At 37.2% G+C, this 22341-nt stretch overlaps 1 protein-coding gene across 1 annotated transcript in view; it reads right to left on the bottom strand.

Moving 5' to 3' along the window:
- The window catches only part of LOC121385870 (amyloid-beta precursor-like protein), a 53926-nt gene extending 40102 nt beyond the window's left edge, over positions 1–13824 (bottom strand). The window contains 2 exon segments of the mRNA XM_041516660.1: positions 2908–3057; positions 13669–13824. Of these exon segments, the coding sequence (XP_041372594.1) occupies positions 2908–3057; positions 13669–13722 (204 nt within the window). The 5' untranslated portion in view covers positions 13723–13824.
- Positions 13825–22341: the final 8517 nt, after the last annotated feature.

Below are 22341 nucleotides of genomic sequence, written 5' to 3'. Positions count from 1 at the left end.
CAGCGATACATGGTGATCACGACATACCTACAATAAACGGTCTCCCAATACCGGCCTCGGAGGTGTCTTCACTCATGGTTAACCCATCGTACACAAGGCTCATAGGTACTGGGTTCTCCTCCCGATACCTGCTCACACCCAGAGCAAGTGTTAACGACTCAATGGGTAGGTGTAAGGCCACCATACTGACTTCTCTCTCACTAACCACTAACAACTTGAGTGCCCAGGACAGTGTGCTTGAACCATAACTGGATATAAGCACAGAAATAACTACAAATAAATGAATTAATGTCTCCCAATAATACATGGCGATCACTATATACATGTACCTACAAATTACAATGTATATATACACTGTCTCCCAATAATACATGGCGATCACTATATACATGTACCTACAAATTACAATGTATATATACACTGTCTCCCAATAATACATGGCGATCACTATATACATGTACCTACAAATTACAATGTATATATACACTGTCTCCCAATAATACATGGCGATCACTATATACATGTACCTACAAATTACAATGTATATATACACTGTCTCCCAATAATACATGGTGATTATTATATACACCTCCTCCCAATAATACATGGTTATCACCATATAAACCATCTCCCAGTTGAAACTGCTGTTGCTTCCCACCCAGTTCAAACCTACGTTGGGACTCTTAAAATAGATATTATTTTTCACTCCAGCCACCATGACGGGTATATCAAAGGCATGTTATGTGCAATCCTGTCTATGGGATGGTGTATGTAAAAGATCCCTTGCTACTAATTGGAAAGAGTAGCCCATTGCGTGACGACAGCGGGTTTCCTCCCTCAATATTTGTGTGGTCCTTAACCATATGTCAGATGCCATATAACCATAAATACAATGTGTTGAGTGCATCGTTAAATAAAACATTTCCTTCCATAAAATAGATCGAGCTGTGTCCACATCAGTTACTTCTCAGAGAAACCTGTGGTTTTTGGAATTATGAAAAATTAATTTCGTGATAATTAATACAAACATGAGGATGACCAGGAACACTTGAGATGTTCACAAATGGATAAAGTAAACAACAAAATGCAATTCATGTTGAGTTCAATTATAAAAAAAACGGCTCTAACAGTGAAAAATATGTGGTAGTATTTAAAAATTAGAGTGTAACTTCAAGTCTTGATAGATTAAAAACATATTTTAATATTTTTATTGTACAAATCTTTGTTTTTGTTTTTTATTTAACGATGCACTAAACACATTGTATTTACGGTTATATGGCGTCAGACATATGGTTAAGGACCACACAGATATTGAGAGGAAACCCGCTGTCGCCACTTCATGGGCTACTCTTTTCGATTAGCAGCAAGGGACCTTTTATATGCACCATCCCACAGACAGGGTAGTACATACCACGGCCTTTGATATACCAGTCGTGGTGCACTGGCTGAAACGAGAAATAGCCCAATGGGTTTATTGTACAAAGGAAAAAAACCCCATCAGGCACAAGTTTACCTACAAATTACAAATTATCAAAAACGGCTCTAACAGTGAAAAATATGTGGCAGTATTTAAAAATTAGAGTATAACTTCAAGACTTGATCGATTAAAAACATATTTTAATATTGTTTACTGTACAAAGAACAAAAAAATTGGGCACACATTTACTCATATATATATACAATAAAAGCAGACTATATTACATAACTGTATACTGTATATTTAAACTACATTTAAACAGTCAAAGATAACAGAGGATGGAAATATATTATATACATAATAGGACAAAAAAAGAAAGAAAGAAAAGGAAACAAATAGTAATGCAAGAGATTACACAAATAATACTTCTCGCAGGGGAACCTGAAATATTAATGTTATATGTTTTGACAACAGACATCCTAGTAAAGAACGTTCAGGTCTGTTTATCAACACACCAAAACACATTGATTCCATAGTTTGCACATGCATCACGCAGTTGCCCCGTACACGTGCGTGGGGTGTCATTCTCGATTTTGACCATTTCCAGGAAGGTCCATTAATCACTGTGGAACATTATTTCTGTCAATCGTTTTCATTCTGTTGATCATACAGTTGTAATTGTTTTGTTTTTATAGTTATTTTTATTGTTTGAATTTGCAATTTACTGATGAAAAAAACCCGTCAACTTCCAAATTTCACTTCTGACCCCAATTGTCCTTCAAGATCTTTGGTGGTCATAAAACCTACTGTAATACTGAACTACCGGTTGTAATGTTTGTCCAATTAATTCACTATTATATAATCATTCCCCACAGCTAATATACCGTATAATTTTGGCAATTGTAAAATCTTATTAGAGTTCCCCTACTTTTTTGGAAGAATATATATATATTTATTGTCCATATGGTTCAACATAACCGAGTTAATAATAATCATACGAAGCACATGTGTAATAACAAGTGTAATGACGTAATTTTGGAAGCAACGTTATAACATGAGGTTTCTTCTCCATATATATAAAATAAAATTTCTGTTACATTCATTACAACATTAACGTCATCCCATTGGTCCAGACGTAGTAATGGGACTTTGTTAATTGTCAATGAATGTAAAAATTATGTTACATTGTCAGGGAATGTCATATTTGATCCATGGACATGTTGTGTTATTGAGCATTATTGTTTATCGACCCAAATTATTCAAAATAAAGTATGAACTTTAGTGTTATTAGCAAATATGATTCAAATTGAATTATAAGTATTGTCTGTTATGTCTTTTATGTTCATCTGGGTATGAAAAAAACCCAACAAAAAAACATCTGCAAACTAATATGAAAATGGCGTCACAGAGTTTGCGGATCATTGGTTTTGCACATATCCTGATGAACGTAAAGAAGTAAGAGACGATGGTTAAGAGACTTGAAGACTCACCTCCTTGCAGTATTTGAGAATAGCTTTCTTGTCAGCCAGACAGTCGGTGTGAGAATCAGCCACCCAGCCGTCAACTACCTTGTGCATTGCTGGCTTGTTACACATGAACGCCACCATCGGCTCAAACTTGTCGGCAGTCGAAGAGGCATACTGTAAGAGAACATGTACACACATTAAACTAGATCACTGACAAACACAGCCATACTTTAGCATACTGTGAAATCAGATGTGTACTTGACATCAGATGTGTACTTGACATCAGATGTGTACTTGACATTCGATGTGTATTTGACATCAGATGTGTACTTGACATTAGATGTGTATTTGACATCAGACATGTAGGACTAGCTCTGGCACTCGCCAAGTTCGCCAATTGCAAATTTTAAAAACAATTGGCGAAATTTATTTTAATTTGGCGAATACATTTCTTGTAGTAACTGTTACTTTGTTAGAAAATACCTAGGTTTTTGCAATTTTTAAAGTTTAAATAGATGATTTGACAAAATGTTCTGCTTATCCAGAGATAGCCCTGGATATGTATTTGACATCAGATATGTATTTCACGTTACTAGATGTAAAAACGTGACTGCCTCTAGCAAGAATCTACGTTTCAGACTGAAATGTCATTCAGTGTTATAGGAGATCTATGTTCATACAGTGTTATACAACCCCTGCAATTAAGACAAAATTGAAAGTTTGTTTTGTTTAATGACACCACTAGAGTACATTGACAATTATGGAATAGAAGATTTTAAAAATTGGTTTAGCTTTTTCCTCTGATTGAGCACTACTCTTTGGGCCCGGCCATGAGGTCAAAATGACAAAATTCACAATTTTGTTCTCCACGGAAGCTTCCCACCAAATTAAGATGAAAATGGTCTGGTAGATCTGAAGAAATTACAGTTTTATATACATTTCTCTATATATAACTATCGTAAACTCTTCCCCCTCCCTGGGGACAAACAGCAGACCTAACATTAATGCAATTCACACATTAGAAAAACCATCTTTTTTTACCTTTACATATACTATCGTTATAGATCACACATTAGATAAACCATCTTTGTTACCTTTACATATACAATAGTTATAGATCAAATTCACAAATTTGTTTCTTCATGTGCCAAGGAAGCTTCGCACAAAATTTAGTTGGAATTGATCAAGTAGTTTTGGCAATGTAAAAAAAACTGTTTACGCATGACGACAGACGAAAGTAGATCGCAATAGGGCAAATGAGTCTTCGGCTCAGGAAACATAAAACGTTTCCTTACAAACTACCATCAAATTACATCCATAGGTTAAATCTTTTTTAAACTGTGCTTTAACACAGAATTAGTAAATTTGGTGTCATGACTGCAAATATTACGTCTGTGACAGCCAAAGTTTGATAAATGACAAATTTGCACTGGACAACGTCTGTGACCGGACGCTTATTACCACATTTGTGTTTTATAATTATATATCTATGAACACCAGGCCCTAATCTAGCTGGTGAAATGAAATGGGTTTTTTTTTATCGAAAGTTAGTTATTAGCAGAACTTTGTGAGAAGTCAAAGTCGCCATAATATTTTGGACCCAATTCTATTTCAAAAACAAAATCACAGAACAAGACATCAAGACACCCACTTGTTTAGTGTCATAGATCACTTGTCACCTTGCCAGAAAACAATCTGAGGGTACGCAATAAAAATAAAACATATTATAACTGAACAGAGTGTATAATTTGGAACATGACAAAACATTACAAAAGGCACACACACATACATACATATTATATATATATATCTTCAACAAACCAGAATTCAAGCTGAAGCTGACAAATATATTTTAGTTAGTGCATCTTAATGTTTTTTCAATTGCACGTTTTCAACCTAAATTCACCATTGTTACCTGGCATGACTAGCTCTGGCACTCACCAATTTCGACAAATGCAAATTTTAAGAATAAGAGGTGAATTTTATTTCAATTTGTAGAAATAAATTAATATAGTTATTGATTTTTTGTTTGAAATTAACCAGTTTATTAGATAATTTGGCAAAATGTCCGGCTCACCTAGAACTAGTCCTCGTTAACAATACTGTTCAGCTTATTCAAGCTGTCAGTAAGTGCATCCAGAAACAGGAAATTCTAGCTGTATTACAAATTGGTTTAAACTTCTCCCTTTGACCTTAACTTAATTCTGACATTCATATTATTAATGTTTTCACAAAACTTGTTAAATCCATGAGATGTAAAGTTTGAAAAAAACACACAAAGATATTGCTACACACATTTAAACATGCAACTATATGTACATAATTTGACACAATATATCTAACAAACAATGTGTGTCAGGTCCATGAGATGATCATCTGTACAAAGGGGGCGGGTGTAGCCCAGTGGTAAGGCACTCGCTCAATGCGCGGTCAGTGTGGGATTGATCCCCGTTGGTGGGCCCATTGGGCTATTTCTTGTTCCAGCCAGTGCACCATGACTGGTATATCAAAGACTGTGGTATGTCCTACCCTGTCTGTGGGATGGTGCACAGACTGGAATGAGAAATAGCCCAATGGGCCCACCGACGGGAATGGATCCTAGATTGACTGCGCATCAGGCGAGCGCTGTACCACTGAGCTACATCTCGCCCCTGAACTGGAGAAGAAGTTAAAATGTGTTGCATAAGGTCCCATGGTCCTGGGGCTGGATTTAGCTTAGTCGGTCGAGTGCTCACTTGAGATGCTTGTGTAGCAGGATCGAACCACCATGGTGGATCCATTCAACTAATAAGGGTTTTTTCTCATTCCAACCAGTGTACCAAAACTAGTCAAAAGCCATGGTAGGTGCTTTCCTGTCTGTGGGAAAGTGCATATAAAAGATCCCTTGCTGCATTAGGAAAGATGTAGCAGGTTTCCTCTGATGACTACATGTCAAAATTACCAAATGTTTGACATCCAACACTGGTAATTAATAGCCAGTGATTAATAAATCAATGTGTTCTAGTGGTGTCATTAAACAAAACAACCTTTAAACTTAATTCAAGCCAGATGAGCTCAAAACAAACCTCATAATACTAATATGTGTACTTTTTTGTTTCTACTCTGCTATCTGATTTTTAACTATTTGAAATTAGGGACTTGACTTATAGTTATAGTCGAGATCGACTTACAGACGAAGATATACGGTACTGCACCTCAGATGGGCACTGTAACAAAAGCTACACACATTCCTTGGGCCATCATAACCGAAAACTGAATGAGGATATTTATCTATAATCAGCACCATTGTTGCCAATCAGTGAAGCATCACGAATAATTTCACAGTCTGCGATCACACACAGTCTGACCATTGTAACGTACCAATACACTGTAGTAACATACAGACAGGAGTACAAAGAGTTAGACACAGCTCGGGTTTCAACTTCAAAAGAGGTGAACCCTGCACAGAGTTCTCAGATCTTTCAGTTGGGAAGACATTCCAATATGGCGGGTTCACCTGGTAATTAACACTGGTTCTTGACGATACTGTATAAGTAAAGTTTGTTTTATTTAACAACGCCACTAGAGCACATTGATTTTTTATCTTATCATTGGCTATTGGACGTCAAACATATGACCATTCTGACACTGTTTTTTAAGAGGAAACCTGCTGTCAGCACATATGCTACTCTTTTACGACAGGCAGCAAGGGATATTTTATTTGCGCTTCCCACAGGCAGGATAGCACAAATCATGGCCTTTGTTGAACCAGTTATGGATCACTGGTCGGTGCAAGTGGTTTACACCTACCCATTGAGCCTTGCGGAGCACTCACTCAGGGTTTGGAGTCGGTATCTGGATAAAAATCCCATGGCTCAACTGGGATCCGAACCCAGTACCTACCAGGCTGTAGACTAACCATGACGCAACCGAGGCCAGTATACTGTATAAGGGTCATTCTCCCAAAGTTGAGTCATTTCAACCCATGCATATATATGTGAAATTTTAAAGTCCTGCAAAACACAATTTATTACCCCAGAGGTCACTCATAACAGGGAGAAATATTTTTGCTTTCGTGTAACGCACAATACTATTGGACGATTTGACGCTTACAAACCAATGGCCTTGTCAATACTAAATATGACGTCATCACAATTGGGCAAACACACAAAATGTAGTTTAAATCTAGTTTGTGTTTACGGCTCTCCGTTTTCTGTGTTAAATTTATAACAAAATGTCATTTTGATGCAATTCATTATAGATTTTTTTTACCAGAATAAACTTTTGTTTTTGAATATTATCTGTGAATGTGATTAAAATACAAAGTTATAGCAATACTCAGAACATTGTGTAAAGTGGTTTACATTGTTTCCATACATATATACATGTGCAAGTGTGTCAAAAATAAAGGCTTTCAGAGAAAAAAATAGCTGGGGTAATAAATAGAATAACAAACTCGGTATCAGTTATTATCAAATTTATGTCCCTCATAACTCGCTAAAGCTCGTGACAAGTCAAAATTATTTCACTCGTGACATAAATTTTATAATAACTGGTAACTTGTTTATTATCTCTATATAATGTTCAACCTATTCTATCTGCAAGGACATATTGTTGACATTACCACTAATACTAGTGAAGATTTTTTACTTTTTTAAAAACAAATTATTTTATTTTATGAAATCTCATTTGCTCCCAATGTATTTCCCGTAGATGTGCATGCATGTGCGGTCAGCTTTGTGAATGGATAATCATAATAGTGGGAATTAACCATGAACTCATAATAGTGGGAATTAACCATGAACTAAGTAAATCAAGAGAACATTCTCACTTGACATTTCTTTATTTTTTCATATCACCGTTTTGAATGAAACTACTTCCAACACTTCACAGGAATTTCAAAATTTATAACGATGATTGAAACTTTGTTTTTCTCCAATTTTAACTTGGGGTGTTAGCCCCGTTGTGCTATTTAGTTGTAGCTCTACAAAAAGTTGACAATTTCACATTTTATTTTAACGAAACAGAGAATTCTGCAACTTGTGCATTTTTTCAATAATTTTATAAAAGCATCAAATTGAAGAAATTATTAGTTTTTTTGTTTACTGGAATTGCTTGGAACTGAATAGAACAGAATAGATGTTTAACGATACTAGAGGGGATGATTTTCCGCGATCACGGAAAAACGGACGGAATTGCGGAATTTAGTAACTGAAACGGAATTTGCAATTTTAAAAAAATAACCTTCAAAAGTTGTATTTCTGGTTCAATCACCATAATAAATATTTTTAGTAGTTTTAAGATTCAATATTGATAATATACGCATAGTGTTTTGGTATGCGAACTTTCATGGAGTGTACAGTACGCCTAAATATTTTCAGAACCGTTAATTCTCGGAAGTTACGCTTAATTGCCGTAAGCTTGCAACAAAGCATGTGACTGTTTACCCGTGTAACTTTACATAGTGAAATTTAACTTGAAATATAAAAATAAACATTTACTAATACAATTTTAGAATGTTGATTATATAATAAGATTTCTAGTACGTTCAATTTCGATATTTTTCAATAATACTTATTATGATTCAAAAGCATAGCCAATTTACACAACGCTTTTGCCAGAAAACGTAATTTCGTAAAACTTCGGGCATATTCGTTAATTTGTACGGAAACATTTCACATTTATAGTCCGTCCCACGGGGAACGCCTTTTTTCATGCTACGGAATTTACTACATGTTATTTATTTCTGAACCGATTGTTTTCTAAATTGCACACAAAAATAGCATTTTACTTTTCTTCTCACCGGTTTATTATTGTAACACATGTAGCACGTGCTACAGACCCTGCGGTTCAGGGGGTCCTGCGGTGAGGCATTGTGTACATTTTCCCCCTCTCCCCGAGGGGGTTGCAAAATATATATCTTGGAAATTGGGCCCAGATGTTATTTGTGCTACAGGCCCCGCGGATCCTGAAACTGGCTCTGAATATATAAATCTAGGCAAAAATTTTTTTTTTAAAGTTATAAAATAATGTCGAAACTTTAAACGATCGACAGAACAGTGTTTAGTTTCGTTTCACTACCACTGGCCTACGGTATATCCAGATTGACCCGACCTAGTTTGAATATGTAATTTGTGCACACGGCACGCTAGTTAGGTTACAGAGAAATTAACATACATGTGTAATCGAGTGAGTACTAAAATAGTAATTCTTATGTGTGCCCCCCCCCCTTTTTTTTTTGGTTCATGGTTTGTAATCATACTGAAACTAATATGTTATCATGTATTTATTTATACATATTTTTTGGCAAATAATGTAAGATTACGAACAATACATTACCAAAGTTCTTGTTCATATTTTCGTGAAAATAGCGGGGTTTGTCAACGGTGTGTTAAATTTGTTTATAAATGAAACTTACCCATAATCTATCAGATGAAATGAAACTGAAAGCCACACAATCAATAATTATTTATTGTTTGAATTTAAGGGAGAATGGATCTCTTTATTAGTATTATTAAATACAAAAAATAATTAACCGTAATTAAGTTCGTGGCTTTGTTTTAACCGCGGCTTATTTAAAGGTGCGGTTTATTTACGGATGAAGGTGGGAACCAAGTGGTGCAGTTTATACACTTTTCTTTTTGTTAAGTTTTGTTTCAAAAATTGTATTTACAGGTGTTTAAAAAAAATAGTAATAGCAAACCAGCTCAGAGCTGGAACAATATAACAAATGTATATAGTTTATAACAATAAAACAGGACACTAATTGAACACAAAAAGGGAAAAAAACGGAATTTGAAAAATCTGAAACGGAAAATCACATTCCACTAAGCGATCTTAGCCCTAAGATTACTGTAGGGGCATAGCTACCCTATGCACTTAAGTTGATCTTAGCGCTAAGATTACCTTAGGGGCATAGCTACCATATGCACTCAAGTTGATCTTAGCGCTAAGATTACCTTAGGGGCATAGCTACCCTATGCACTCAAGTTGATCTTAGCCCTAAGACTTCCGTAGGGGCATAGCTACCCTATGCACTCAAGTTGATCTTAGCCCTAAGACTTCCGTAGGGGCATAGCTACCCTATGCACTCAAGTTGATCTTAGCCCTAAGACTACCTTAGGGGCATAGCTACCCTATGCACTCAAGTTGATCTTAGGGCCAAGACTACCTTAGGGGCATAGCTACCCTATGCACTCAAGTTGATCTTAGGGCCAAGACTACCTTAGGGGCATAGCTACCCTATGCACTCAAGTTGATCTTAGCCCTAAGATTACCGTAGGGGCATAACTACCCTATGCACTCAAGTTGATCTTAGGGCTAAGATCGCTTCGTGGAACGGGGCCCCGGTGTATATATTTTGCTATCATTGATGAACTTTACCAAATTAACGGAACAAAAGTGTTGTCGGTGCTACTCCTGGCCTACAGCAACCCTGAATTCGGGCATCAGGACACCGTATCCTTTGGAGTGACTTATACATAATTTGTAAAACTGTTTGTCATTTCTTCAACAACAAAAAAATTGGATGAAAAAACATTTCGTCTACAGACATAAATAAGGTCAGTGGGGAAACTGTAAACAAACTTGGCAGAATCCCAGAATAAGAGATTTATAATCCCAAAATATCTAGATGACAGGGTTTTTTGCATGTATTATTTAATTGATTTATTCACACAGTCAACTGTATCACAACATATTCACAAAGTAATACATCCAACTTCAAATTTCATTAAAATGTTAACAATGGACCCAGCCATGTTCACCTGTACAGGGTACGTGTGTGTGTGTGCATGTTAATATTCTCTGTATCTAAACAGAGTTGGGGTCTTTTTACGACTGACCTATTGGCTTTTACTGCTAATCTACAGGAAGGCAATAATGATTAATTGTTCAACAACCACGGAAGTTTTAAACGAGCAGAATCTGGACAGATGTCTGGCAGGATGGTTGTCTCCGCAGAGACAGGTGTCCCAGTTCAAACTATGACCCATTTCAGTATTCTTTGTCATGGCAAAGCTGCTATACAGCTGCAGAACTTTGTCTCTCTCTTCACTCCTGCCCCAGTGGAGTAGTTTATTCATTCATTTATTGTTATTTCTGTGCTTATATCCAGTTAAGGTTCAAGCACGCTGTCCAGGGCACACAACTCAGGTATCTGGACTGGCTGTCTACGACAGTGTGTTAATGTTAGTGAGAGAGAAGTGGGTGTAGTGGCCTTACATCCACCCAATGAGTCATTACATTCACTCTGGGTGGGAGCCGGTACAGGGAGGAAAACCAGGTACATACCAGCCTTATTATGTCTGATGGCTTAACTAGGGGTGTAACGAATACATATGAATATGATACATATCATGAATATGAGGTGATGATTACAAATATGTATTCACATCCAAGGATATAAAATTGAAAAGGTTTTGCAGAAAAGAAAAACAGTATTTATTTATTTAAAGTAAAAACTGATTAATCATGGGTGTCTATTTTACTTTAATCAGCTATTTAGATACATGTATATTGAAGTTACATTGCATACAGTACCAAAATACACTTGCCTGTGACTCACGTTAGGAACGTAACTCGTAAGGCTGGTAGAACCAGACTGTGTGACATCATACAGTTTATTGACAGAATCAAAATCAAGGCACACGTAGGGTACCAGTCTAATGCGTTGAACAAAAACGGATGGGACTATGGACTATGCGTTTGATCTAGTACAAAACAGGTCTAGACATTATCAAAACAATCGAATCGGTAAATGCACAGGACTGGATGACCAGCCTGATAGGTCTGCTGTTTACTTTATAAATAACAGATTTATTTAAACAAGACACATTTGCAGCACACTGAGGGATAATGATTACTATTATAACGTATGTGACTTTCCCTCTTCATGGTATACATGTTAACAGATCAATAGTAAATGCTTCTGCTACACGCGCAAAAAAATCACAGCAGGAGTTAATTGTGATCATGGATTAAAAAAACAGGCCTCGTTACTCAAGGCTACTTGGCAGATAATCCATCAGTCAATTACACAAGTTTACAACTGTGTCCAATTGGCTCTTGGAATAAAGTGCTTATGCTATTATGTACAACAAGTATTCTCAGAGTACTGATAAAACAATACACGTTCCCTACCAGGCCAAACAAATTTGCATATCTCCTAAGTTTTAAGGGCCATAACTCTGTGAAAAATAGGTAAATTGCCATAAAATTCGAACTTGATATTAACAGAATATGATAAAGCTAGAAATGTAGACACAAAATTTCACTCAATATCTTGAGGCATTTTCAAGAAAACATTTGTCAAAAAACTAAATTTTGCATCTCCTACAGTCAAAGGCCACAACTGTCAAAAATAGTAAATTGCCATGCAAGCCAAACCTTATTTGTAATGGTGAATGATAAAGCTATAAACAAAATTTCAGCTCAAATCTCAAGGCATTGTAAAACACCAAACATCTGTAAAACTATGTGTGGGACAGGATGTACATAACACCTACATGTATGTTCAGGCCCCTGAGAATTGAAAATCTGCATGATCCATTTATTGGTTACGCAAAAATAGATCCAGGGTGTTTTGGTACACAGGCTTTTAAACAGAATGATATAGGAACTTTCTATGTTATAGCTGGGTTATTGTATTATGTGGTATGCAAATACATGGAGTGCACTGTATTAAAATGCTGAATTATTTAATGATGGAGTATACTGTATAGTGTATTAAAATGCTGCGTTATTTAATGATCCACTGCATGGTCAAGTGGTTCGAGCACTTGGCATCAATTCCGGTGGTTTGGAGTTCAAATCCATACCTTAGCACTTATTAATGTTGTTTGTAGTGCTTAAATTTAATGCAATATTCAATTGATAAGGCTAATTCAACACCTAAAGGTGAGGAAAATATTCCTTTATTATGACATTACGCACATGACAAATTGTGTATAAAATTGTTGTTTGAAAACATACGACAGTACTGAGTACAATATATCCTGTTCCAGGGTTTCTGCCAGAGTGTAAAACAGGTAAAATGCCATCCCCTCAAAATATTATTTGTGTACATTTTGTTTCACAAATTAAATTTTTTAATCAACCTTTTGACAAAATTAATTATTCTTCATTACTGTATTAAGCATGATTAATGGGTCAATTCAATGCAGAAACATCCAGTCTAACAGCAACAGAATATATTTTATTGGAACATTTAATTTTATTTATAAAGCTCATACACGATTTTCCTGAATATTTTCATATGTGGAAGATTGTAATGGGGAAGTCTTTCTGACAAAATTCAATAAACTAAATTCCTTAGGGCCATACCCGAAAATAAATTCTGGCAGAAACACTATCAGAATTATACTACTAACTCTCTAACAACCTTGGGGGGGGGGGGGGGGGGGGGGGGGCATCCCATTTCTCATTTCTACTAGTGCCCAAGGACTGGTACATTAAAGGTCATGGTATGTGCTATCTTGTCGGCAAAATGTTGGAGGTTTCCTCTCTAAGACTAAGACTATGTCAAATTACCAAATGTTTAACAGCCGATGGTTAATAAATCAATGCTCTAGTGGTGTCGTTAAACAAAAATAAACCAACTTTAACTCATACAACCGTGTTATACTTTATATAGGTTTTTTTAAATAGTGTATATCCAAATAGCTTCTTTCTTCTTTTTTTGTACGGGCAATACTGGAGCTTAAAATTATTATAATGACAGGTCAGCGAATATTGAAACAAACTATAATGTGGAATTTCTTCTGTCCACTGGTTTCCTAAACAGGAAATATTTACAAATAAACTCACCTGTAACAAGGCTACGAACAAAGCGACGATGGCCGGACCGTATATTGGTCCCATGTTTTATCAAAAACTCCACAGAGCAAGTTCGTTTCCCCAAAATAAAAAATCCCGTAGAAATCCAACACCGACCCTTACAGCAAGAAAGATCCAATATGTCTGTATGTGACGTCAGAAATGAAATGTTACAAGCATTGTGATTGGTCTCCTCGTTTGTCTTGTAGGTTGCACTGTACCAAATCAATTTGTATTGCCAATACAGTTAACGTTTACTAATAAAACTGATTTCTTACACATTGGATGGTGAGAACATCATTAGTTATTTTTGGTAATAAATTCTGGCAGAACATATATGTGCGTTAACATTTTAAAGACACACGACTGGCTGCTTCCATGTGATGACCAGGTCACCAATGTCATGTCATCCAATGAAAACAATTGATCGATCGATTTTAGGATATACATGTAAGAAAAAGAATACAACATTCGTGCCCATTAGATACCATTTATCTTACAACTCAATGTTTTAACACGTATCCAACTCGCTTTCGCTCGTCAGATACGTTTTAAAACAACTCGTTGAGATAAATGGTATCTAACGGCCACTCACGTAGTATTCTCTATTCATAAACTTGCGTATCAGCAGACTAAGGCAACCGATCTAGGTTGTGTAGTGATTAAGCCACCAGACATAAAGTTGGTAGATATTGGACTAGACTAGAACCAGGTCCAGGACAGGGGCTGGACTCGAACAGCCCTAAATTAGGACCGGAACCAGGACCCGGACCTTGGACCAGGACCCGGACTTTGGACCAGAACCAAACGGTAGTCAATGATTCCCGCTCTAATACAACAACAACCCTATGTTTGGCACTGATGCAGTGCCGAAGCGTGTGTTGTCAGCGCTCGGGGCAAGGCAAGTATTGCGCCCCCTAGCCAGTGAACCGTTAGCACTCCCCGAGTCCCTTCCACCAGTCCAGAATTTTGCGCCACTGCACTGATGAATGAAATAAATCACAATGTTGCTTTAGTTGCAACATATATGCATAATGTTTGGAACCCATATTTCATCTCTAGAGAATGCATTTATTTATTTATTTATTTTGATACTTGCCAACAAAAATATTGTTGAGAACAAACTGGTGAGTATTATATTCTTGCTTTGTCTACTTTTTGTGCTCTAATTATTGCACAATGATTTTATGTATCTGGTTTTTTCTCGTTCCAACCAGTGCACCACAACTGGTCAAAGGCCGTGGTATGTGCTTTCCTGTTTGTGGGAAAGTGCACATAAAAGACCCCTTGTTGTATTGGGACAATGTAGCGAGTTTCCTATGACGACTACTTGTCAGAATTACAAAATGTTTGACATCCAATAACTGATAATTAATTAATCAGTGTGCTCTAGTGGTGTCGTTAAAGAAAACAAACTTTTATGTATCTGTTCTGAATCGTAATGAGCTGCACTTTGTGGGAAATGGCTGATGTTAATCGAGTGGTTGAGGCATACTCTATAACCGGTCCTGAGGAGTCAAGAGTTGCATATATCCCCAACTGGTACCACACAATGTCTTCAACAGAGTAAGTCTTTTGATGGTTATTGCTTAAGGTGCCTTCAATCTGAGTGTTTATATCCCCAACTGGTACCACACAATGTCTTCAACAGAGTAAGTCTTTTGATGGTTATTGCTCGAACACCATCAATGTGTGCCTTCCATCTGAGTGTTTATATCCCCAACTGGTACCACACAATGTCTTCAACAGAGTAAGTCTTTTGATGGTTATTGCTCGAACACCATCAATGTGTGCCTTCCATCTGAGTGTTTATATCCCCAACTGGTACCACACAATGTCTTCAACAGAGTAAGTCTTTTGATGGTTATTGCTCGAACACCATCAATGTGTGCCTTCCATCTGAGTGTTTATATCCCCAACTGGTACCACACAATGTCTTCAACAGAGTAAGTCTTTTGATGGTTATTGCTCGAACACCATCAATGTGTGCCTTCCATCTGAGTGTTTATATCCCCAACTGGTACCACACAATGTCTTCAACAGAGTAAGTCTTTTGATGGTTATTGCTCGAACACCATCAATGTGTGCCTTCCATCTGAGTGTTTATATCCCCAACTGGTACCACACAATGTCTTCAACAGAGTAAGTCTTTTGATGGTTATTGCTCGAACACCATCAATGTGTGCCTTCCATCTGAGTGTTTATATCCCCAACTGGTACCACACAATGTCTTCAACAGAGTAAGTCTTTTGATGGTTATTGCTCGAACACCATCAATGTGTGCCTTCCATCTGAGTGTTTATATCCCCAACTGGTACCACACAATGTCTTCAACAGAGTAAGTCTTTTGATGGTTATTGCTCGAACACCATCAATGTGTGCCTTCCATCTGAGTGTTTATATCCCCAACTGGTACCACACAATGTCTTCAACAGAGTAAGTCTTTTGATGGTTATTGCTCGAACACCATCAATGTGTGCCTTCCATCTGAGTGTTTATATCCCCAACTGGTACCACACAATGTCTTCAACAGAGTAAGTCTTTTGATGGTTATTGCTCGAACACCATCAATGTGTGCCTTCCATCTGAGTGTTTATATCCCCAACTGGTACCACACAATGTCTTCAACAGAGTAAGTCTTTTGATGGTTATTGCTCGAACACCATCAATGTGTGCCTTCCATCTGAGTGTTTATATCCCCAACTGGTACCACACAATGTCTTCAACAGAGTAAGTCTTTTGATGGTTATTGCTCGAACACCATCAATGTGTGCCTTCCATCTGAGTGTTTATATCCCCAACTGGTACCACACAATGTCTTCAACAGAGTAAGTCTTTTGATGGTTATTGCTCGAACACCATCAATGTGTGCCTTCCATCTGAGTGTTTATATCCCCAACTGGTACCACACAATGTCTTCAACAGAGTAAGTCTTTTGATGGTTATTGCTCGAACACCATCAATGTGTGCCTTCCATCTGAGTGTTTATATCCCCAACTGGTACCACACAATGTCTTCAACAGAGTAAGTCTTTTGATGGTTATTGCTCGAACACCATCAATGTGTGCCTTCCATCTGAGTGTTTATATCCCCAACTGGTACCACACAATGTCTTCAACAGAGTAAGTCTTTTGATGGTTATTGCTCGAACACCATCAATGTGTGCCTTCCATCTGAGTGTTTATATCCCCAACTGGTACCACACAATGTCTTCAACAGAGTAAGTCTTTTGATGGTTATTGCTCGAACACCATCAATGTGTGCCTTCCATCTGAGTGTTTATATCCCCAACTGGTACCACACAATGTCTTCAACAGAGTAAGTCTTTTGATGGTTATTGCTCGAACACCATCAATGTGTGCCTTCCATCTGAGTGTTTATATCCCCAACTGGTACCACACAATGTCTTCAACAGAGTAAGTCTTTTGATGGTTATTGCTCGAACACCATCAATGTGTGCCTTCCATCTGAGTGTTTATATCCCCAACTGGTACCACACAATGTCTTCAACAGAGTAAGTCTTTTGATGGTTATTGCTCGAACACCATCAATGTGTGCCTTCCATCTGAGTGTTTATATCCCCAACTGGTACCACACAATGTCTTCAACAGAGTAAGTCTTTTGATGGTTATTGCTCGAACACCATCAATGTGTGCCTTCCATCTGAGTGTTTATATCCCCAACTGGTACCACACAATGTCTTCAACAGAGTAAGTCTTTTGATGGTTATTGCTCGAACACCATCAATGTGTGCCTTCCATCTGAGTGTTTATATCCCCAACTGGTACCACACAATGTCTTCAACAGAGTAAGTCTTTTGATGGTTATTGCTCGAACACCATCAATGTGTGCCTTCCATCTGAGTGTTTATATCCCCAACTGGTACCACACAATGTCTTCAACAGAGTAAGTCTTTTGATGGTTATTGCTCGAACACCATCAATGTGTGCCTTCCATCTGAGTGTTTATATCCCCAACTGGTACCACACAATGTCTTCAACAGAGTAAGTCTTTTGATGGTTATTGCTCGAACACCATCAATGTGTGCCTTCCATCTGAGTGTTTATATCCCCAACTGGTACCACACAATGTCTTCAACAGAGTAAGTCTTTTGATGGTTATTGCTCGAACACCATCAATGTGTGCCTTCCATCTGAGTGTTTATATCCCCAACTGGTACCACACAATGTCTTCAACAGAGTAAGTCTTTTGATGGTTATTGCTCGAACACCATCAATGTGTGCCTTCCATCTGAGTGTTTATATCCCCAACTGGTACCACACAATGTCTTCAACAGAGTAAGTCTTTTGATGGTTATTGCTCGAACACCATCAATGTGTGCCTTCCATCTGAGTGTTTATATCCCCAACTGGTACCACACAATGTCTTCAACAGAGTAAGTCTTTTGATGGTTATTGCTCGAACACCATCAATGTGTGCCTTCCATCTGAGTGTTTATATCCCCAACTGGTACCACACAATGTCTTCAACAGAGTAAGTCTTTTGATGGTTATTGCTCGAACACCATCAATGTGTGCCTTCCATCTGAGTGTTTATATCCCCAACTGGTACCACACAATGTCTTCAACAGAGTAAGTCTTTTGATGGTTATTGCTCGAACACCATCAATGTGTGCCTTCCATCTGAGTGTTTATATCCCCAACTGGTACCACACAATGTCTTCAACAGAGTAAGTCTTTTGATGGTTATTGCTCGAACACCATCAATGTGTGCCTTCCATCTGAGTGTTTATATCCCCAACTGGTACCACACAATGTCTTCAACAGAGTAAGTCTTTTGATGGTTATTGCTCGAACACCATCAATGTGTGCCTTCCATCTGAGTGTTTATATCCAGGTATATGTCAAGGAAGGTTGGGCTTTCTTCCTGGGAAGTATTTACTGTTTCCGCCAAGCTTGAAGTAGATGCAATCTTTCTTTGCTGAAAAAGAGAAAAAGGAAGTGCAGGTCTTCCTTATGCTTATTGTAAGTCGCCGTTGCTTTGACCAAGAATACTCTTTGTTTACATCCATCAACACAGTAAGTTGTGGTAGCTGTAAAAATTTTTAGAAACTCCAGATTGCACAATTATCAGCATGAAGGGTATTGAAGATTCGTTTTGGCACACATGGGTGTATTTCCATTTATAACGAATAGATTTGTAATTGAAAAGATTACCCACATCCCGAGGCGTGGAGGGTCTTAACACTATTACTAAGAATACCATTTCTTTTTACTCTGGCTATTTTGTTCTAGAGGTAACTCTTCGTCCACTTGTACTTGTTCTGTCTGTGGGATTGTGCATATAAAAGACCCCTTGCTACTGATGCAGAATTACCAAATGTTTGACATCCAGTAGTCGATGATTAGTAAATCAATGTGCTTTGGTGGGTTGTTAAACAAAACAAACTTTCACCTACTTACAAGTTCATGTATACAGTTACAGATTCCATTATTTAGCAATTTCAGAAGCATACCCTTTTTCCAGAATTTGTCAAAGGCTTGCATGAGATCGATGATAGTTGGAATCTTCCACTTCTTTTGCAAGGAGTAAATTCTGTATTGTCTCTATCCTGGCTGTGTAGGACTGATGAGGTTCTTTGACTTGATGCCAGAGAAAGAACGTGTTGATGACTATTTCCAGTAGCTTTCCAGCACAACTCGGCAGACTAATGAATCTGTAGCTGCTTGAATCTTCTGTTTCCTTTTTGCAGAATTGGTACTATGTGATCTTCTTTCCAAGTAGTTGATATGACGCCATGGTTCCAGTTGCCATCGTAGAGAGAGAGAGAGAGAGAGAGAGAGAGAGAGAGAGAGAGAGAGAGAGAGAGAGAGAGAGAGAGAGAGAGAGAGAGCAGTAGGCGCTATATAGCGTGCCATTGCTGATGTCATCTTTATTGCAGTATTGAGTTTAGCCAAAGTGACAATGTCCAGTGTGTAATTTTCAAGGATGGTGCTACCAGTTTGGTTTTTCGTAGAACATATTGACATCTAGAACGGTTCTATTTAGGTTTGACTGTTCTTCATTTAGACACATTATTATAATATAATATATTTCGTTTAGAATAACAGCTTATATATATATATATATATATATATATATATATATATATATATATATATATATATATATATATATATATATATATACTGTGGACTCTGTCTAAACCGGGCTCACTTCGTATCGTCGAAATAGTCCGGTTTACATAGAGGACCGGTTTAGACAGAGTTCACCCAGAGTTATGGTTCTTGAATGATCGATAATGACATTTGATCGCATGTTTTGACTGTGGATTTGAATCAAATTCTTGTATTAATTTGACTTTAGTTTCTAACGAAACTTCGATACGTTGCCGTTTCTGGGGTCGTTCCGCCATTATAAATGAAATAAGATAACAACGGGCAACGGGCAACTCATTTTACGTGCCCCTATCCACTAGGGTTCAGGCACGCCCACCCCGGATTCAGCCTCTGACTTCGCCAGTGACCGACTCCGGGGCGGGTATAAGATAACAGACAGACAGACAACTCTTTTTACGTGCCCCTATCCACTAGGGTTCAGGCACGCCCACCCCGGATTCAGCCTCTGACTTCGCCAGTGACCGACTCCGGGGCATAAGATAACACAAAATATACGAGCGATTCGCACCTATTTATACAAGCGTTAGGTTGACAAGTATAACTCGTCGAATTCATAAGAGTGAAATCAACACATACACTAATATTAATCCGATTGATCTAACGGCCTACCGCAATAAGAGTAAACTTCACACATGTGCGATTACATTTTGTATTTGGCGTCCTGATTACTTGGCAATTGACGATCATTGTTCAACTAATTAAGAGCCCGTCGTTCCGTCGAATCCCAATCCGGTGTAGACAGAGGTAATTAATGCATGAACGGTTCTTTCGTTCTTGATTTTTGATCCGGAGTCCGGAGTAGGCAGATTACGAATTAGGCAGAGATTTATACCTAAGAGATAAACGGTAGCTGGACGGGACTTTAGAAATGGACCGGTTTACGCAGAGATCCGGATTACACAGAATCCGGTTTAGACAGAGTCCACTGTGTGTGTGTGTGTGTGTGTGTGTATATATATATATATATATATATATATATATATATATATATATATATATATATATATATATATATATATATATAGAATACTGGTGGTTATCATTAAAGGCTTGAAAGGTGCTCAATACTTTAAGAGAGAGTAGAGCATGCAATAAATATATCCGATTATATATATATATATATATATATAAACAAATGATAAAAGAAAACAAGTGTACAGTATATATGTATTTTAAAAAACAATTTAAAGAAATAATGATCCTTTTACATGTTTCAGTCTGTACTTATCTTCAGAAAGGAACTAAATAATTGCTAAATATGACGTCATACATATTATGATGTTACTGTAGTAGAAGGGGATTGATTTAATTACGTCATTGTTGCTTTTATCTAATGAAGAGCATTAAGAAGTGGACAAAACTTTCTAATAAAATACATTTCCTTTGTCTTTCTTTTCATTTCATCATTGGTATCTATGTGATAAAATGGGAAAATGGTGAATTTAATATCTTTTTGTGCCGCACATATATTTAAATGTGAACTCAAGGGTATGCATCTTGTTTCAGGTTGTTTTATTTGCTGTTTGTGTACGCGTACTCTGGCTCTCAGCTGAGTGGTATGACCAGTGTATTGTTCTTTGCAACCTTGGCATGTAATTACATAAATAACATTGTTAACCGAACAATCCACATCCCTGTGTACCCAAAATAAACCTTTGTGGTTGAATTCTATATGTGTGCCTTCTAAAATATGTTGGCATGTACCACAGTTACTTCGGTTACACTTTTTGACACTGCATTTATGTTCTACTGTTGTAGATTCAAATCGTGGTTTTGTCAGTATCTGTTTCAAGTTTTTGCTTTGTCTCTTACTATTTATAATTGAAATAGAGTCTAGTATGGATGACATTTTTTCATTTTGTTTTAAAATGTGCAATTCTGACAATATCTTTTTATATATATCGGGGTTCTGCGGGTGGATACAAATGTCAGCGGCCTTTTCGCTGAAACGATTTGTTTTGGTTTTAAAAGATATTTTCTATCTAATACTACCACCTTTTCGATACTATCTGATATTAGCTGTTTTGGATAATCTCGCGTTTTAAGATACATGTTTAGTTCCCGGAGACGTTGATCACGTGTTTGTATATTTGACACAATCATACAGATACGTCGTGCTAGGTTATATGGTATACTTCTTCTCGTATGACTCTGATGACAGGATGAGAAAGAAAGGTACTGTTTGTTATCAGTTGGTTTGTAAAATATATCAGTTTCTATTATGCGTCCACACTTGATTACTAAAGTGTCTAGAAAAGGAATTTTCTTTGCGTCTGTTTCCATAGTAAAGTTTATGTTACTATTCAGTGTGTTAAGTAACTCGTGAAATAATTCCAAACAGTGTTTAGACAAAGGCCACAGTATGAAACAATCATCAAGAAAACGTTTCCAGTTCTTCTTGAAATATAGCTGAAAGTCTGATCCAAATATATTTGTAATTTTAGTTTCTAATATTTGTTCTAGGTAACCTAAAGTCAGTGTGGCATAGCTTGGTGCCATTTTGGTACCCATTGCCGTCCCTTTA

This window comes from Gigantopelta aegis, chromosome 12 (assembly GCF_016097555.1).
Source record: "Gigantopelta aegis isolate Gae_Host chromosome 12, Gae_host_genome, whole genome shotgun sequence".
Classification (NCBI taxonomy): Eukaryota; Metazoa; Mollusca; class Gastropoda; order Neomphalida; family Peltospiridae; genus Gigantopelta; species Gigantopelta aegis.
Note: the sequence above shows the minus strand (reverse complement) of the source record. Positions and strands in the feature narration are given on the sequence as shown.